The sequence below is a fragment of the Crotalus tigris genome, unplaced genomic scaffold (genome assembly GCF_016545835.1).
Source record: "Crotalus tigris isolate CLP2741 ecotype Arizona unplaced genomic scaffold, ASM1654583v1 scf7180000024388.1695876, whole genome shotgun sequence".
Taxonomy (NCBI): domain Eukaryota; kingdom Metazoa; phylum Chordata; class Lepidosauria; order Squamata; family Viperidae; genus Crotalus; species Crotalus tigris.
Window position 1 is genome coordinate 420,713 of NW_024100558.1, and position 13,875 is coordinate 434,587.

Here is a 13,875-nt window from a genome sequence, read left to right on the forward strand (position 1 = left end):
GGTTGACAAAAAGCTCTTTGCTAACTCATAAATACCAAGAGATCATTTACGCATCAGGGCTTGTTTTTCTGCATTTCAATTCCATCTCATAATTTTCGGCAATAAGGAGGAATGTGAGACCACGTGATTTATAAAGCTCCTTCTATGTGGGAGCACCAGCAAGAAAAGGCAATTTAAAAAAAAACTGTCCAAGAAGCAATAAAGCTAGACATACTTACTGTGTTTCCCCAAAAATAAGACCCAACCAGAAAATAAACCTTAGCATGATTTTTCAGGATGCTCATAATATAAGCACACCCCAAAAATAAGCACCAGTTAAGATCTTCAGCCAGATGGACACATTTAGTACCATATTTCCCCAAATATAAACCCTAACCAAAAAATAAGCCCTAATGCAAGACCCAGTCTTATTCTCACACTAGACAGCACATCAGACTAGGTTAAAAGAGGATTGTCAGTTTGCGTTTCTGTATGCTATGAAAACCCAGCCGTGGTCTCAGAACATGATATAAAGCACAGGCATCCAACTTTTTGGCTTACCTTGGCCACATTGAATGAAGAGGAATTGTCTTGGCCACATATAAAATATATAACATAGTTAATGTATATAAAGAACAAACTTCCTTTATTTTTTATGTTTTTATTACAACATTGTGGGGCTACATTACTAGCAGCCTGTAGGGCCACATGCAGCCCGCAGGCTGTGAGTTGCACACATGATGTCAGAATCCAATTATATTTCATCTTTAATTATCAAATATAGAAACTCCCAATTCTGCCTTCTCTGGATTCTGCCATAAGAGGGAGAGAAGGGGGAGAACAAAGGGGCTTTATGGCCCTCACTTCCTTCAGTATACTTCTAAGGAGCTGAATGCTGAATGTGTGTTTATTGTAACCTCAAAGCATTAGCACCAAAGAACCTTACCATAACAAAGAAGGGTATTTGCCTTTCATGTAGTTTATCTGAAGTCTCCATCCAGACGGAAGAAAGAAAAAAGGGGGTGGAATTGTGATACCTGAAACTATCACTGGAAGGGGGGTTGATTGGGTGGGACTACTGGGGAACCTCTTAAAACCTTGAATGGGAGGGCTTGGACCCCAAGTCCTGTCTAGCACGCCTGCAACCACTTCTTCTTAATAAAGGATTCCTGTTGGAAGAATTATTCCAAGAGTTCTGTCTTCTTAAGATGCAAAGTGGGGTGGGTCCTTACACATCTGGTATAAAGTATACAAGAGAAAGAGAGAGAGAGAGGAGGAAGAGGAGAGGGAGGGAGAAAGGGAGGAGAGGAAGAGAGAGGGAGGAGGGAGAAAGGAAAGGAGGGAGGGAGGGAGGGAGAGAGAGAGAGAGAGGGAGGGAGGGAGGGAGGGGGGGATAACTGTTTTATATTAACTCAGATGGAGAAGAAAATGCATTATGTGAATCCGGCCAGTGGGATCCATGAGGAAAGGGCTATCTTATGTATGCCAATGAGTTTCACAGGCAATTATTTCATTTTAAGATGAGCAATTCAAGCCAGCCACAACCCTCAGTCTAATTTCAAAAACTTGTTGGAAGAGATCCCTGCCGATTGCTGGCGAAAGCTCTGCCACAAGCTACTGTTGTGAAAGAAGAATGGCAGAAAAAAATAAAAGAGGAAAGAAGAATATGAAAAGCAGAGAAAAGGTTATCACAAAGAAAAGCTGGAGGCCATTCACTTTTGACTCCCCCCCCCACCCTTCATTTCTTTTTTTTTTTCAGCTCTTAATACCATGTAGACAGCCAGTCTGGTGTAGTGGTTAAAGCAGGAGGCTAGGGACCAGGAGACTGTGAGTTCTAGTCCTGCCTTAAGCATGAAGCCAAAGTGGTGTCCTTGAGCCGGACCTGTCACATATGGCTCTGCACCACATCATACAACATCTTGAATCTCCAAAGACCTATGCAAGGATTCTTTTTGTAGACTTCAGCTTGGTATTCAATACCATCATTCCAGATATTCTTCTCCCTAAACCGATTCAGCTAGCCATGCCTGACTACACTTGTAAGTGGGTCACAAGATCTCTAACAGATAGGAAGCAGCAGGTGAAGCTGGGCAAAATTACACCAGATACCTGTACAATTAACACAGCCCCCCCCCCAGGGCTGTGTGCTCTCTCCACTACTCTTCTCTATATATACCAACGACTGCATCTCAAAGGATCCCTCTGTAAAAGGACTGAAGTGTGCAGATGATACAACAGTGATTGGTCTCATTCAAGACAGCCACGAATCTGCATACAGATGGAAAGTTGAACAACTAGCCTTGTGGTGTGGCTGGAACAATCTTGAACTGAACACACTCAAAACTGTAGAGATGATAGTAGATTTTAGGAGAAGCCCTCCTATTCTATCACCTCTTACAATGCTAGATGACACAGTATTAACAGTAGAGGCCCTCAAGTTTCTAGGTTCTATAATATCTGAAGACCTCAAATGGACACCTAACATCAAAAATGTCATCAAAAACGTACAACAAAGAATGTTCTTCCTGCGCCAACTCAGAAAGCTCAAATTGGCCAAGGAGCTGCTGATACAGTTCTACAAAGGAATTATTGAGTCTGCCATTTGCACCTTTATAACTGTCTGGTTTGGCACTGCAGCCAAACAAGACAGACACAGACTTCAACGATAGTTAAAACTGCAGAAAAAAAAACAGCTGCAACCAGCCTGCTTTCCACTGAGGAGCTGTATATTTCACAAGTCAGAAAGAGGGCTAAGAAAATATCTACAGACCCTTCACGTCCTGGACATAAACTATTTCAACTTCTTCCCTCAAGACGCTATAGGGCATTGCATGCCAAAACAACTAGATTAAGTCCCACAACACTATCAAACTACAGTGTATACTATTATCCCTCACATCTTTCCTATTACCTATTTCCTTATCTTCTTATGACTATAACTTTGTTGCTTGTATCTTATGATTTCTATTGTTTTTATTTAGTATCCCACTATGATTTATGCTGATTGTTTATTTAATATCCTCTGGCTATCACTGATTTTTGTATATTATGATTTATGATGATTGTATTTTATAATTATGATCATGATTTATCACCTGTTGCTTGTATGTGTGTCCAATCACACTTAGCCAATAAAGAATCCTATCCTATCCTATATCCTATCCTATCTCCTATCTCCTATCTCCTACTCTACTCTACTCTCTCAGCCCTAGGAAAAAGAAGGCAGTGGCCAATCACTTTTGAAAAACCTTGCCAAGAAAACTGCAAATCGACTCCAAGTTACCCCACAGATACACACCAAAAAACCCAAGTAAACCCTGCAATTATCTGCAATGATTTATGGGAGGACTTTGCCTATGACTCTCTGTTTAAGATAATCATAAATCTGAAATGTTGCAAGGCTGAACTTCATTTATTTAATAATGGAAGTATACATAGTTCTGGTGCCCTCAAACCCATTCCTTTGCCTGTTCCTCTCACCCTGCATTGTGGCACTACAGCAATGGATTTTAACGGAGCTTTACTCTAAGACACAGGAATTAGAAAGTTTCAGGCACAACAGCAGCCAAAGACAGCAATAAAGTAACTACAAGAAGTTTAGAGGATTTTTCTCCACTAAATTTCCCATCCACATCCTGGAGGCATCTGAGAGTGATCTCAGAGGCTATGAATAAGGCACATGAATCAGGCTCACGGTGGCTGAATTTATACTAGGAGAAACAAATTCTGCCATAGGACGATCCTTCCCAACATTCAGGTAAGCTGAATGTAGAACATGAAGTCATCTTGGCAACACTCTGGCCAACAATTTGAACAACGGCCAACATCATGCAATCAGGGCAGAAGGATGCAGGACAGAGAGAATATCGCCAGATAGCCCAGATCAGCTTTACACTGGAGTCTTTAGACTCAGGACTTGTTCATTATAGGTTACCAGAGAAACATCTTGAGATCTTCTGCACGGGTGTACAGGTAGTCTTTGACTTACAACCATTTATTTAGTGGCAGTTTGAAGTTACAACTTCACTGAAAAAAAAGGACTTACGACTCACACTTACAACTGTTGCAGCATCCCCAAGTTACAGGATCCAAATTCAGTTGCTTGGCAACCAGCTGTTTTTACAATGATTGCAGCATTCTCTCAACCAGCTTCCAACAAGCAAAGTCAGTGGGGAAAGCCGGATTTGTCTTAACTGTGCTGATCATTTAACAACCATGGCAAAAAAGATGGTAAAATCAAGCACAACTCACTAGCCCCAATAGTAGTGGTAAGTTGAGGACTACCTGTGGTATGCCCTCAACCTGAGTCCCAGTCTCTTCCCTAGGCCAGGGGGTCTACAACCTTGACAACTTTAAGACTTGTGGACTTTAGCTTCCAGCATAGCTGGCTGAGCAATTCTGGGAGCTGAAGTCCACAAGTCTTAAAGTTGTCAAGCTTGCAGACCCCTGCCCTAGGCTTTCACAACCCCACTGATGTCATACTGCATTCGATAGACCAGCCTATTGAATGTGCTATTCTGCCAGATGGGCTACTGCTTCTATCCCTCTTAGCGAGCAATGGGGCCTTTGAAAGCCACACACCCCCTTGTTAAAAAGTACCTCTTCAATAATGTCAAAGCTTCAGAATTCATGATATCCTCAAGCCACACCTACCCAGGGCAAATACCAAAGGTGGACATCCTCCACACCCCAAGAAGTATGATTTTCTAGGGTCAATGAAAACAATAGGCTTAACACACCCTTCTTCTATTAAACCTTACCCCCTCCCCAAAGTGTAAAAGGATGGATGCTTTCAGCCACGCCCCATTCTGATGATGTCACCCCCCCCAACACCAGCCACACCCTTTGCAGGCGGCTTCAGAGGCCTAAAAACATAGGAGGGAAAGTAACATAGGATCCCCTGACCATGGAATTCATTGAACAGCCCCTATTTCCATCCCCCCTGTCAAGACCCCTCCTTTCCAGCTTTTGCCCATGAGGCAGTCATAGGTCTCTCTAGATAGGGGAGTGGGCAATCCTTTCCCCACTTTGGAAGAGAAATCCAAACGGGAGGCACTTTCTCTTTGATTACTTTTACTTTGCTTCTGCTGGACAGGAGAGCTGAACCCTGAAAGACTGAACAGGTAAGCGGAGAGGATTATGGTTCACTCCCACCCTACTCAACCCTCCCTCTATTTCCCTGAAGACCTTGACCCACTGAGCTGACAAGCAAATATCGTTCTACATATAATCCTACACATAATCCTTTCCTCTGTCCCCCACACCCCCCACACACACACAAGACACCAGAGCTACACAACCAAGCAATTACAGGAGGAGAGGAAATGCCCCCTCCATACAAACCTATCGACCTTCAAATGACATCATAGCTCACCTTTCCCCACCCCCACCTCCCACCCTCTCCCATCACCCTCCCAAAAGGGGAGCTTGTACAGGTCACAGGAAAAAGAGCTGAGAGCTGAAGATTTGCAGATGCCCTTTGGTGTGGCTGGACTCCGTTCAAATGACTCAAGTTGTGCACTCAAATTGGGGCAGGGGAGATAATACTTTCTCCTCTCCCTTTGCAACTACAGCTTTTGCAACTAGAGCTACAAAACAAGACATAAGCCCCAGTGAAGGAAAGGGGAGGTTGTCTTAATTCTCCAGCAAAACTGCAACCTTCGTCGTGATGACCTGGGAATATGCAAGACGGGCCCCCCCCCCGCTCCGCATCTAACTCAGTGGTTCTCAACCTGTGGGTCGGGACCCCATTTGGGGTCGAACGACCATTTCACGGGGGTCTCCAAACCACACTGTCCGCCATTTTTTTCCCTTTTCCCTAGCTGTCCTACTCCCTCTTATTGGTGGCCACACCCACTTGGGGGTCACCACAACATGGGGAACTGTATTATGGGGTCACGGCATTAGAAAGGTTGAGAACCACTGATCTAACTAGACCCATTCACTCCGGGAGATGGACACTCCCTTGACTTGCTTCGGAGCGGTTCGGTACCCTCCAGCAAGCCGGCCCGATCCTCTTCTCGGGTTCAGGAGCCTGATGCAAGCCCCCCCCCAAAGGGGGGGCGTGTGAGGCACTGGCTAATTCCTTCAAACCAGGCGCACCCACCGATCCCCCTCATTGCAAACGGCGGCAGCTGCCGCTCATTCAGACTCCCCTCTTTCTCTCCATCACCCCCCTCCAAGCCACATACGCCCTCCGCCCCGCTCAGCCAAGGGAGAGAAAGATGCTCCTAAAAGCAGAGGAGCCGTTAAGACCCGACTCTGGGGTAGGCGTCCAGACCCTTCCCTCGGCAGCCAAATGCCTAGAGGGGTCTCGCCCCCCCCCCCATTCAGCAGGACTGGTTTACCGCCTTGGGAACGCCTCTCATTCCCTGCATTCGCTTCTTTTAAAAAGCACCCCCACCTCGCCGCTCAGGGAAGTCCGGAGTCTCGCATTATAGTGACCCACCCCTCCCCGCTTCAGAATCCCCCTCTTTAAAAAAAAAAAAAAAAAGGCCTGAAGAAATGCGCCCGACCACCCACGGAAGACGCGATCCAGGCGGAACAGAAGCGAGGGGGAAGCCTGGAAGAGAAGACGGGGAGCGCCCCAAAGCTGGCCCAGCCCTGGCGGACGAGAGCCGACCCGGGATGCCTCGAAGGCGCGGCAGATGTCCCTTACCCGGGCGATGTGGCCGGCCAGGAGCAGGAGGAGCAGGAGCGGCGGCGGCAGCCCTGCCTGGCTGCGGGGCCTCGACGGCAGCAGCCGAGACATTTTGATTCCGGTTGGACGAGGAAGGCACGGCCGATTCGGCTGTCCCCCGCGGCTGAGAGACGCGTCGGGAGCCCAGAGGGACAGGGAGGGGAGGGGAGGGGAGGGACGGGGAGGAGCGGGAGGGGGGCAAATGCCCTTCCTTTGTTCCCGATGCAACCAGAAACCCGGAGCAACGCAGCGGCTGGAAGGAGGAGGAGGAGGAAGGCGGCGAGCGGCGAGCCCGACGCTGCCGGAGGCGACCGCGAAGTGGGAGCGGGAAATGCAGCAAATTAGGCAGGGCGACGGCCAGCCCGAGCTGCAAGGATGGCGGCTGGGACGCCTCCTCCCTCCGGCTCCAGCCCAGAGTCGCCCGCGGCGCCGGGACTCAACAATCAGAGCGCGCCCCGCTCCTTCCCCGACTCAGGAAACGTGCGCTCCTGATCCGTTTCCATTCGCTCAGCTGCTGGGAGGAGGCAGAGGGAGAGACGGAGGGGCTGCGGCGCCCTCTAGCGCCTGTTCGAGCTCCCCCACCCAGCTCCCAGCGTGACGCCCGGCACGCAAACTCGGCAATCTGCCGCTGCGGTGGCGAGTCGCAATGCAAAAAAAAAAAAGGCTCAGCTCAAGCCTTTCCCGTTCATCCCATTTTTTATGATTTATAAGGACCCCTCGATTTACGGCCACAATTGAGCCCAACATTTCTGTTGCTAAGCTAGTCCGTTATTAAGTGAGTTTTGCCCCATTTTATGACCTTGCTTGCCACAGTTGTTAAGGGAATCACTGTAGTGGCAAAGTTAGTAACACGGTTGCAAAGTGAATCTGGCTTCCCCATTGACTTTGTTTGTCAGAAGGGGATCACACATCACTTCAGGACATTGCAACCGTTATAAATATGAGCCAATTGCCAAGCCTCTGAATTTTGATCACGTGACCATGGGGGGACTGCAATGTTCATAAGTGTGAACAATGGTTAAAATATTTTTTTTCACTGCTGCTATAACTTTGAACAGTTACTAAATGAATGGTTGTAAGTCAAGGACTACCTATATTGGAATAAGTTTAACTCTGTTATGCATGGGTGCAAGTGGGTCGGTGGGTAAGTGTGTGTGTGTGTCACTGTGTGTACCTACAGAATGCAAACTTGCTTATTTAATTTACCATTGTTATTGGTTTATAGATCTTACCATAGCAATTAAATAAAAAGACATTTAAAAACTTCACTAGGTTTATTTATGTATTACAAGGGCGTATACTGCTTCAGTCATGCAAACTGAAATTTTACAAAGTTACAGAATAGCTCTCAAACACAGGCAATTATTTTAGGTACTTAATAATATAAGGTAGTCCTGGGTGTAAGGCAGCAATGGAGTCTGTCCATTACAATCATTTGCCGTAAAGGCCATTTAATGAGATTGTCTCACTTAACAACCCCCAGCTCTCCCTGATTAAATGAACATGTGGGTCATTAAGTGGAGAATGGGATGAGGGTTTGTGAGGCCCCGGCACAGGCACAGGCCCATCTGCCTGGGGCTTCCCAAGCCCCCACAAATGCACCCTACAAGACACCCTGGGCTCCACCTCAGGGTCCCCGCAGCCCTTGGGCCTGCTTCCCCCCACCACCATTGGGTTTCTGCAAACTGTTTCCTCCCCCATTGGCTCCCCAAAAGGCTCTGGACTCTTCCTTACCCGCCATCACCAATCGCATACTTATCTTTTGAAGATTTCTGAAGCTCTGGACTTCACACTGGGAAAGAAAGGCAGACCATCTCTGAGTGTGTTCCTGGACTGTGCTGAAATGGCCAACGCTTTTGGAACATGGTCATGCAGCCCAGCGTTAGAACAATCCGTTCTGCTTCCCCCAACGTGGTCTGCAAGGCACTGTGGAAAGCTCTGGCACTTTCCCCAGCACTGTGCAAACTACCTTTAGAGAAGCAGAACAGGCCACCATTGCCGGGCCTATAACTGGGCCTAAACATATATGCCTATAGTTCCAAGTGCCAACTATTCCTTTGGGGAACACTCCAACTGCCACTGGGGAGTTTAGCACTACACATGGAACCATGATTAATTCCCTGACTGGCTGAGGAATTGTGGGAGTTGAAGTCCACAAGTCTTCAAGTTGCCAAGTTTGAAGATCTCTGCTTTAAAGGAATATCTGCTTCTAATTCACAAAAGTGCTTTGCAATCATGTAACTATGTCAGAGGAATTAAGGATGGTGGAGGAAAGGAGAAAACCAGCAATTTTGAGACCCAATTCTCATTGTTTTTAATGCCAGATGGTGGAACGGTGACTGGTGGAACCGATTCTAGAATCTAAGAGGAAGTAACCCATCACTCATGAACCTAATTGCTTCTCCATTCTTCTTACAGCTGTAAATTTCTTCTTACAACTTTTAAGTGGGTTAACTATTGATGGAGCTCATCCTTGGAAGAAAAGGCTCAGTGGTCTTTATTCCCAAGCAGGTTGATGGAGAGGGACTGGATGTCGGGTCAATCTATACCAGACTGGTGCTTGAAGAGGCCCTAGCTGTTTCTCCTTCTCTTTTGAAGAACTCCCAGGCTTAATGGCTACTGGCTGACTCTGCTTTTTGAGGAAAGAACCTGATGCATTGAAATGGGTTTCCTGTCTGTCTGTCTTGGTCTGGCAACTGCCAGGCGGAATGGATGCCAAGGGAGTCTTTAGGAGTGGTGTAGAAGTGACTGGTAGTTCCTCCCAGTTAGTCTTATGAAGTGGACCTAAGTATCTCCCTCCATACACGTGACTACTGCTGGGTACTTTGGGTAGTAATGGAATATGCTTTGATTGAGAGGTATGTAAAGATTGCTCAGGGTGAAAGTCCGTCTCATTCATCATCTCATGCGTGGAAGCTGGAATGGCAACAGATGGACTCTGTATCAGAAAGGAAGAGCCCAATGATGGTTCCAGGATAGGCTGCTCCCAAGTGGGCTCGTGAAAGGGGCCTAGATACCTCCCCTTCCCCTTCTTAGAACTTCCAGGTTTATTTATATTTGAGGAGCTTTGTTCTGCAGAGACAGATCCAAAGGTGTGCGGGTTCATATCATACGATGGTTTTGGCTCCTTCTCCTTTCCTTTCTGATAGCCAGATGTTGATATAAGCACTGGGGGGAAAGCATCTGGAAGGGGGGTGTTCAATAATGGTTGCTCCCAGACTTGTTCATGGAGAGGACCTGGATAATTTCCTTTCTTCTTCTTAAAGTTTTCTTCTTTTCCCAAGGGATCTAGTGGCTTTTGGCCCAAGCCAGAAGTTACTGACTTTTGCTCCTGTTGACAGATGCAAGGTGGAATAAAAATTGGTGACACCAGTTCTGGAGATAAAGAACCTGATGGTTGATTCCAGACAGGCTCATGAAGAGGGCTTATCTGTTTGTTCATCCAATCTTGACATCTCTGTTGTGCCATGACTCCTGGAGTCCATTCTGGCCTGGAAAAGTCCAAAAGGACTTCAGAAAGTTCCTGTTCCCAAACAGCTTCATGGAAAGGGCCTGGCTCTTTAGCGATTCTGGTTAGATTTCCACGGGGTGGAACAATTACTGAAGGAACATGTTCTAGGGGGGTTGAGTCCAACAATGGTTTCTCCCAGACAGGTTCATGAAGAGCTTCTAGATTTCTATTCATCCCTTGCTGACAGCTTCAAAAAAGAATGAATGCAGATAGTGTCTAGTGAAGACGGGTGAGTCCTCCTAATAATGTATAGCAAGCTCTTCAGCAGCCTTCATCTCTCTTTTTCCCCATTCTGGCAACTTAGCTATGGAATCATCTCAACTGTGGAATAATCTTCCAAGAATCATTGTGTGTCTCATCTTGAAATATTTGCATCAGTGTGAGCAGTATGATTGGGGCATCTCTAGTTTTTGTTGGCATTGGTTATTGTTGCATGGGAAGGTGTGTCATCTTTGGGATGAAAGCCTTTGTTATGGGTGCAACATGACTAATGAGCAGAAATTAGAGTACATCTAGTGTTTAAACTAAGAAGCTAATAGATCTTAGATGATCACCATTTTCCTTGGCTTCCTTCCTTTGGGGTTTCTGAATCGATTTCATATGTTTGAATTGGTTTGTGATCCCTGATAAGATGCACTGTTTCCTGTAGAACTGGTAGTATACTGACCCCTTCTGCAAAGCAGTAACTCAGAACAAGGGAAGAAGTACAAAGTGACAGTGCTCATAGGTGCGTATTAAACATGTGAAGCACACAAGTGCATTTAGTCAAAAGCAATGTTGCACCATTGTACTTTGTATCCTTTCTGTTAACTTTACCTTTGAAGCACTTACATAGTTAATGCAATGGCTTCCATCAGAATGATTTGCAAGCCAATGTAGATAATATTAAAAGTAACAGAACCAAACATTTGAAGAAACAGGCACATTCGAGGCTTGGGAATGCTGATTTTTAATGAGACCAGGTGGAACCATTACTGATAGAATTTGTTCTAGAAGGGAAGAGACCTCAACACACGTTCTTCTAGCCAGCTAATACGTGTTTCTCCCATTCTCGTCCTTCAGAGTTTCAATGGAGGCAGTGGAGTTCATTCTAGAAAAGAAGGATCTGATGATTTTAATCCCAGGCAGGCTCATGGAGAGGTACCGGCTGCCTGTTCAGTCTGTACCAGACAGGTGCCTGAAGAGGGTCTGTCTTCATTTCTTTCGAGAGACGTCATCTTTAATAGCTACAGAAGAATTTTGCTTCGGAAAGGAGGAGCCTGGCCCACTGAGAGGGTTTTTCTGCCTCTGCTTCTGACAGTGGGCAGGTGGAATGGATACTAAAGGAGTTGCAAGGAAGACAGGAGAACCCATAGTTAGTTTCCTTAAGGGAGTCTCGGAAAGTGGAGTTATGTGTCTCTCCTTCCTTTTTGGAAAGCTGTTTGATTCCAAAGAAGTCTGTTTTGATTGGGAGGAATCCAATGGCTGCCCCCAGAAAGAATCTTTTTCCTCTTCCTTAAGAAAGGTAATGGCCAAAGCCGTCGAAGGTGGGATCTGTACTTGAGAAGAACCTAGTGGTGGTTGCTTCCAAAGAGTGTCTTGGAGAAGGACTGGATGACTCTCCTTTTCTTTCACAGATTTTACTGGTGTAAATAAAGTTTGTCCTGAAAAGACAGGACCCAAAGATGATTGATCCAAGCCCTGGACAGCATCTGACTCTCTCTCTCTCACCTTCTGAGAGCTACCTGGTGATAAATTCACGGACGGCTTCAGTTCTGAAGGTTTGGAATCCAGTGTTGGTGGTTTCCAAACAGGTTCAGAGAGAGGGCTTGAAGGCTTCTGTTTATAACTTTCAAGTGCAGTGGCACTTGAGAATGATGGTCGTGATGAAACATAGCCCAGTGGCTGGCACAAAGTTTCTCCTTGCTTCTCTGTGTCCTTCTGAACACTACCTGAGGGCACAAACACGTGTTGCTCTTTGACAGGTTCATGTAATGGACTTATCTGTTTGTCCATCCACTTTTGACATCTGTGCTGTGCTACGGCCATTGATGGAGTCTTTTCTGGCTTGGAAGATTCCAAGAGGGTTCCATGAAGCTGTTGCTCCCGACCATCCTCATGAAGAGGGTCTGGTTCTTTGTAAAACCCCAGATTGCCATGAGTAGGAATAGTAGTCAGTGTTGGGATCTCCCAGTCAGCTTCATGAAGTGGACCTGACTTTTTGCTCATCCCCCGCTGTCGCCTACCAGGGAGAGCAACAACTGAGAAAATGTCTTAACTGATGAGGCCCTTCCAGGACTTGGGTAGTAAAACAGCCACTGTCTTTAGAGTTATTGTGACTTCTCATATGCCATTTTCATTAATGGCCAACATAGTGGATGTTATATGATTGAAGATGATGTGGGTTAGATTTGGACACTCAAGTTTTTCTTCACATTGGTCATTATTGCATGATGGATGTGTCATCATGGAAGAAGGAGGGCTACTTGGCAGTCTTTTGTTATGATGTAGCATGTCCATCTAGCTTGCAATGGGAACGCTTGAGTATCATACCCTTTAAGAGACCCCGGATCTATTTATAGTGGGAATTCTGGTAACGACATCTGAAACTATGAGTGATGTCATAGGGGTGAAAGCCAATCATGTCCAAAGATTGCCAACATCATTCTTCATAGCACTGAGAGACTATTGACCAACTGTGCAATGCAGTGGACAAATAAGCATATACACACATGTACACACAGAGAGGAAAGCAATATTTTCTGTCATTACAAGTCCTGTTGGCTATAGGATATTCATAGGGTAAAAAGCACCACTGTATTGCTTGTCTCATTTGCAATAGAATATCCTAGGGCTACTTCCACACAATATCTGTTCTTTGACTATGGAGATCTGTTTAACTGGCAACTTACACATAGATGTCCCTTTAAAGAAACTCACACGCAGCTCATAGACTTTGGATGCCTAGGATGGTCCATGAACTTGAACCAATTTCACCATGAATACTTAATATTTGGATATGAAAGGCTGGGTTGCACTGGGCTAGGACTGAAATTTTGAAGAAGCTGACTCTGATTTTGAAGAAGAGGTTATAGCAGAACCTGTGGGCTATCAATCTCAGGAGACAAAAAGCTAAGAATCACATGGGCTGATCAAAACTAGGTACCATCTGGACAGCTGGAGCCATCAGATGAAGACGACTAAGGTCTCCCAGCCTTCTCACCTGATGAGTAGAGAGGTGAACAGAGTGGAGATGTTCCATGAGACTCCTTGCCAAACACAGGAGTACATCGACAGCATGCCCTGCCCAACAGCATCAGATATTAAGAGTAAATCTCTTGATTAAAAATTAAATAAATCAAACTGGCTGCAGTTTGATTTAAGAGGTAGCACTAGTCCATGTTCTTCTGTTGGAAACAGTGGTCTGATCTCCAGTGCTTGCATCATGTTCTTGTAGAGTCTACTGATGAAACTCTGACCACCTTGACTCAGTACCTTGAATCTATTTTTGCAGCATTCTTCTGCATATTCCTGTTTAAAAGCTAACCATTCAGGCAAGCATCTGTCAGAGACTCTGTTTTAGTTTGCATATTTAAGACTGTTAACCCTTTGACCTTGAGTAAACTGTGAACTACTACAGCAACTGTGTGAGTCAGAATTCAAAACCAGAAGCAGGACACAGGCAACCTGAGAAAAGATTGGTAATCTTTTTCCATCTGGGGAAGAG

At 45.7% G+C, this 13,875-nt stretch overlaps 1 protein-coding gene across 2 annotated transcripts in view; it reads right to left on the reverse strand.

The window, feature by feature from the left end:
- Positions 1-7,252, reverse strand: part of SDC3 (syndecan 3) — a 183,347-nt gene extending 176,095 nt beyond the window's left edge. Inside the window, exon 1 of one of the 2 annotated variants that reach the window (XM_039329166.1) lies at positions 6,638-7,252. In XM_039329166.1, the coding sequence (XP_039185100.1) occupies positions 6,638-6,730 (93 nt within the window). In that variant the 5' untranslated portion in view covers positions 6,731-7,252. The remainder of the gene's footprint in view (positions 1-6,637) is intronic. The other variant, XM_039329167.1, reaches the window with a different exon arrangement.
- Positions 7,253-13,875: the final 6,623 nt, after the last annotated feature.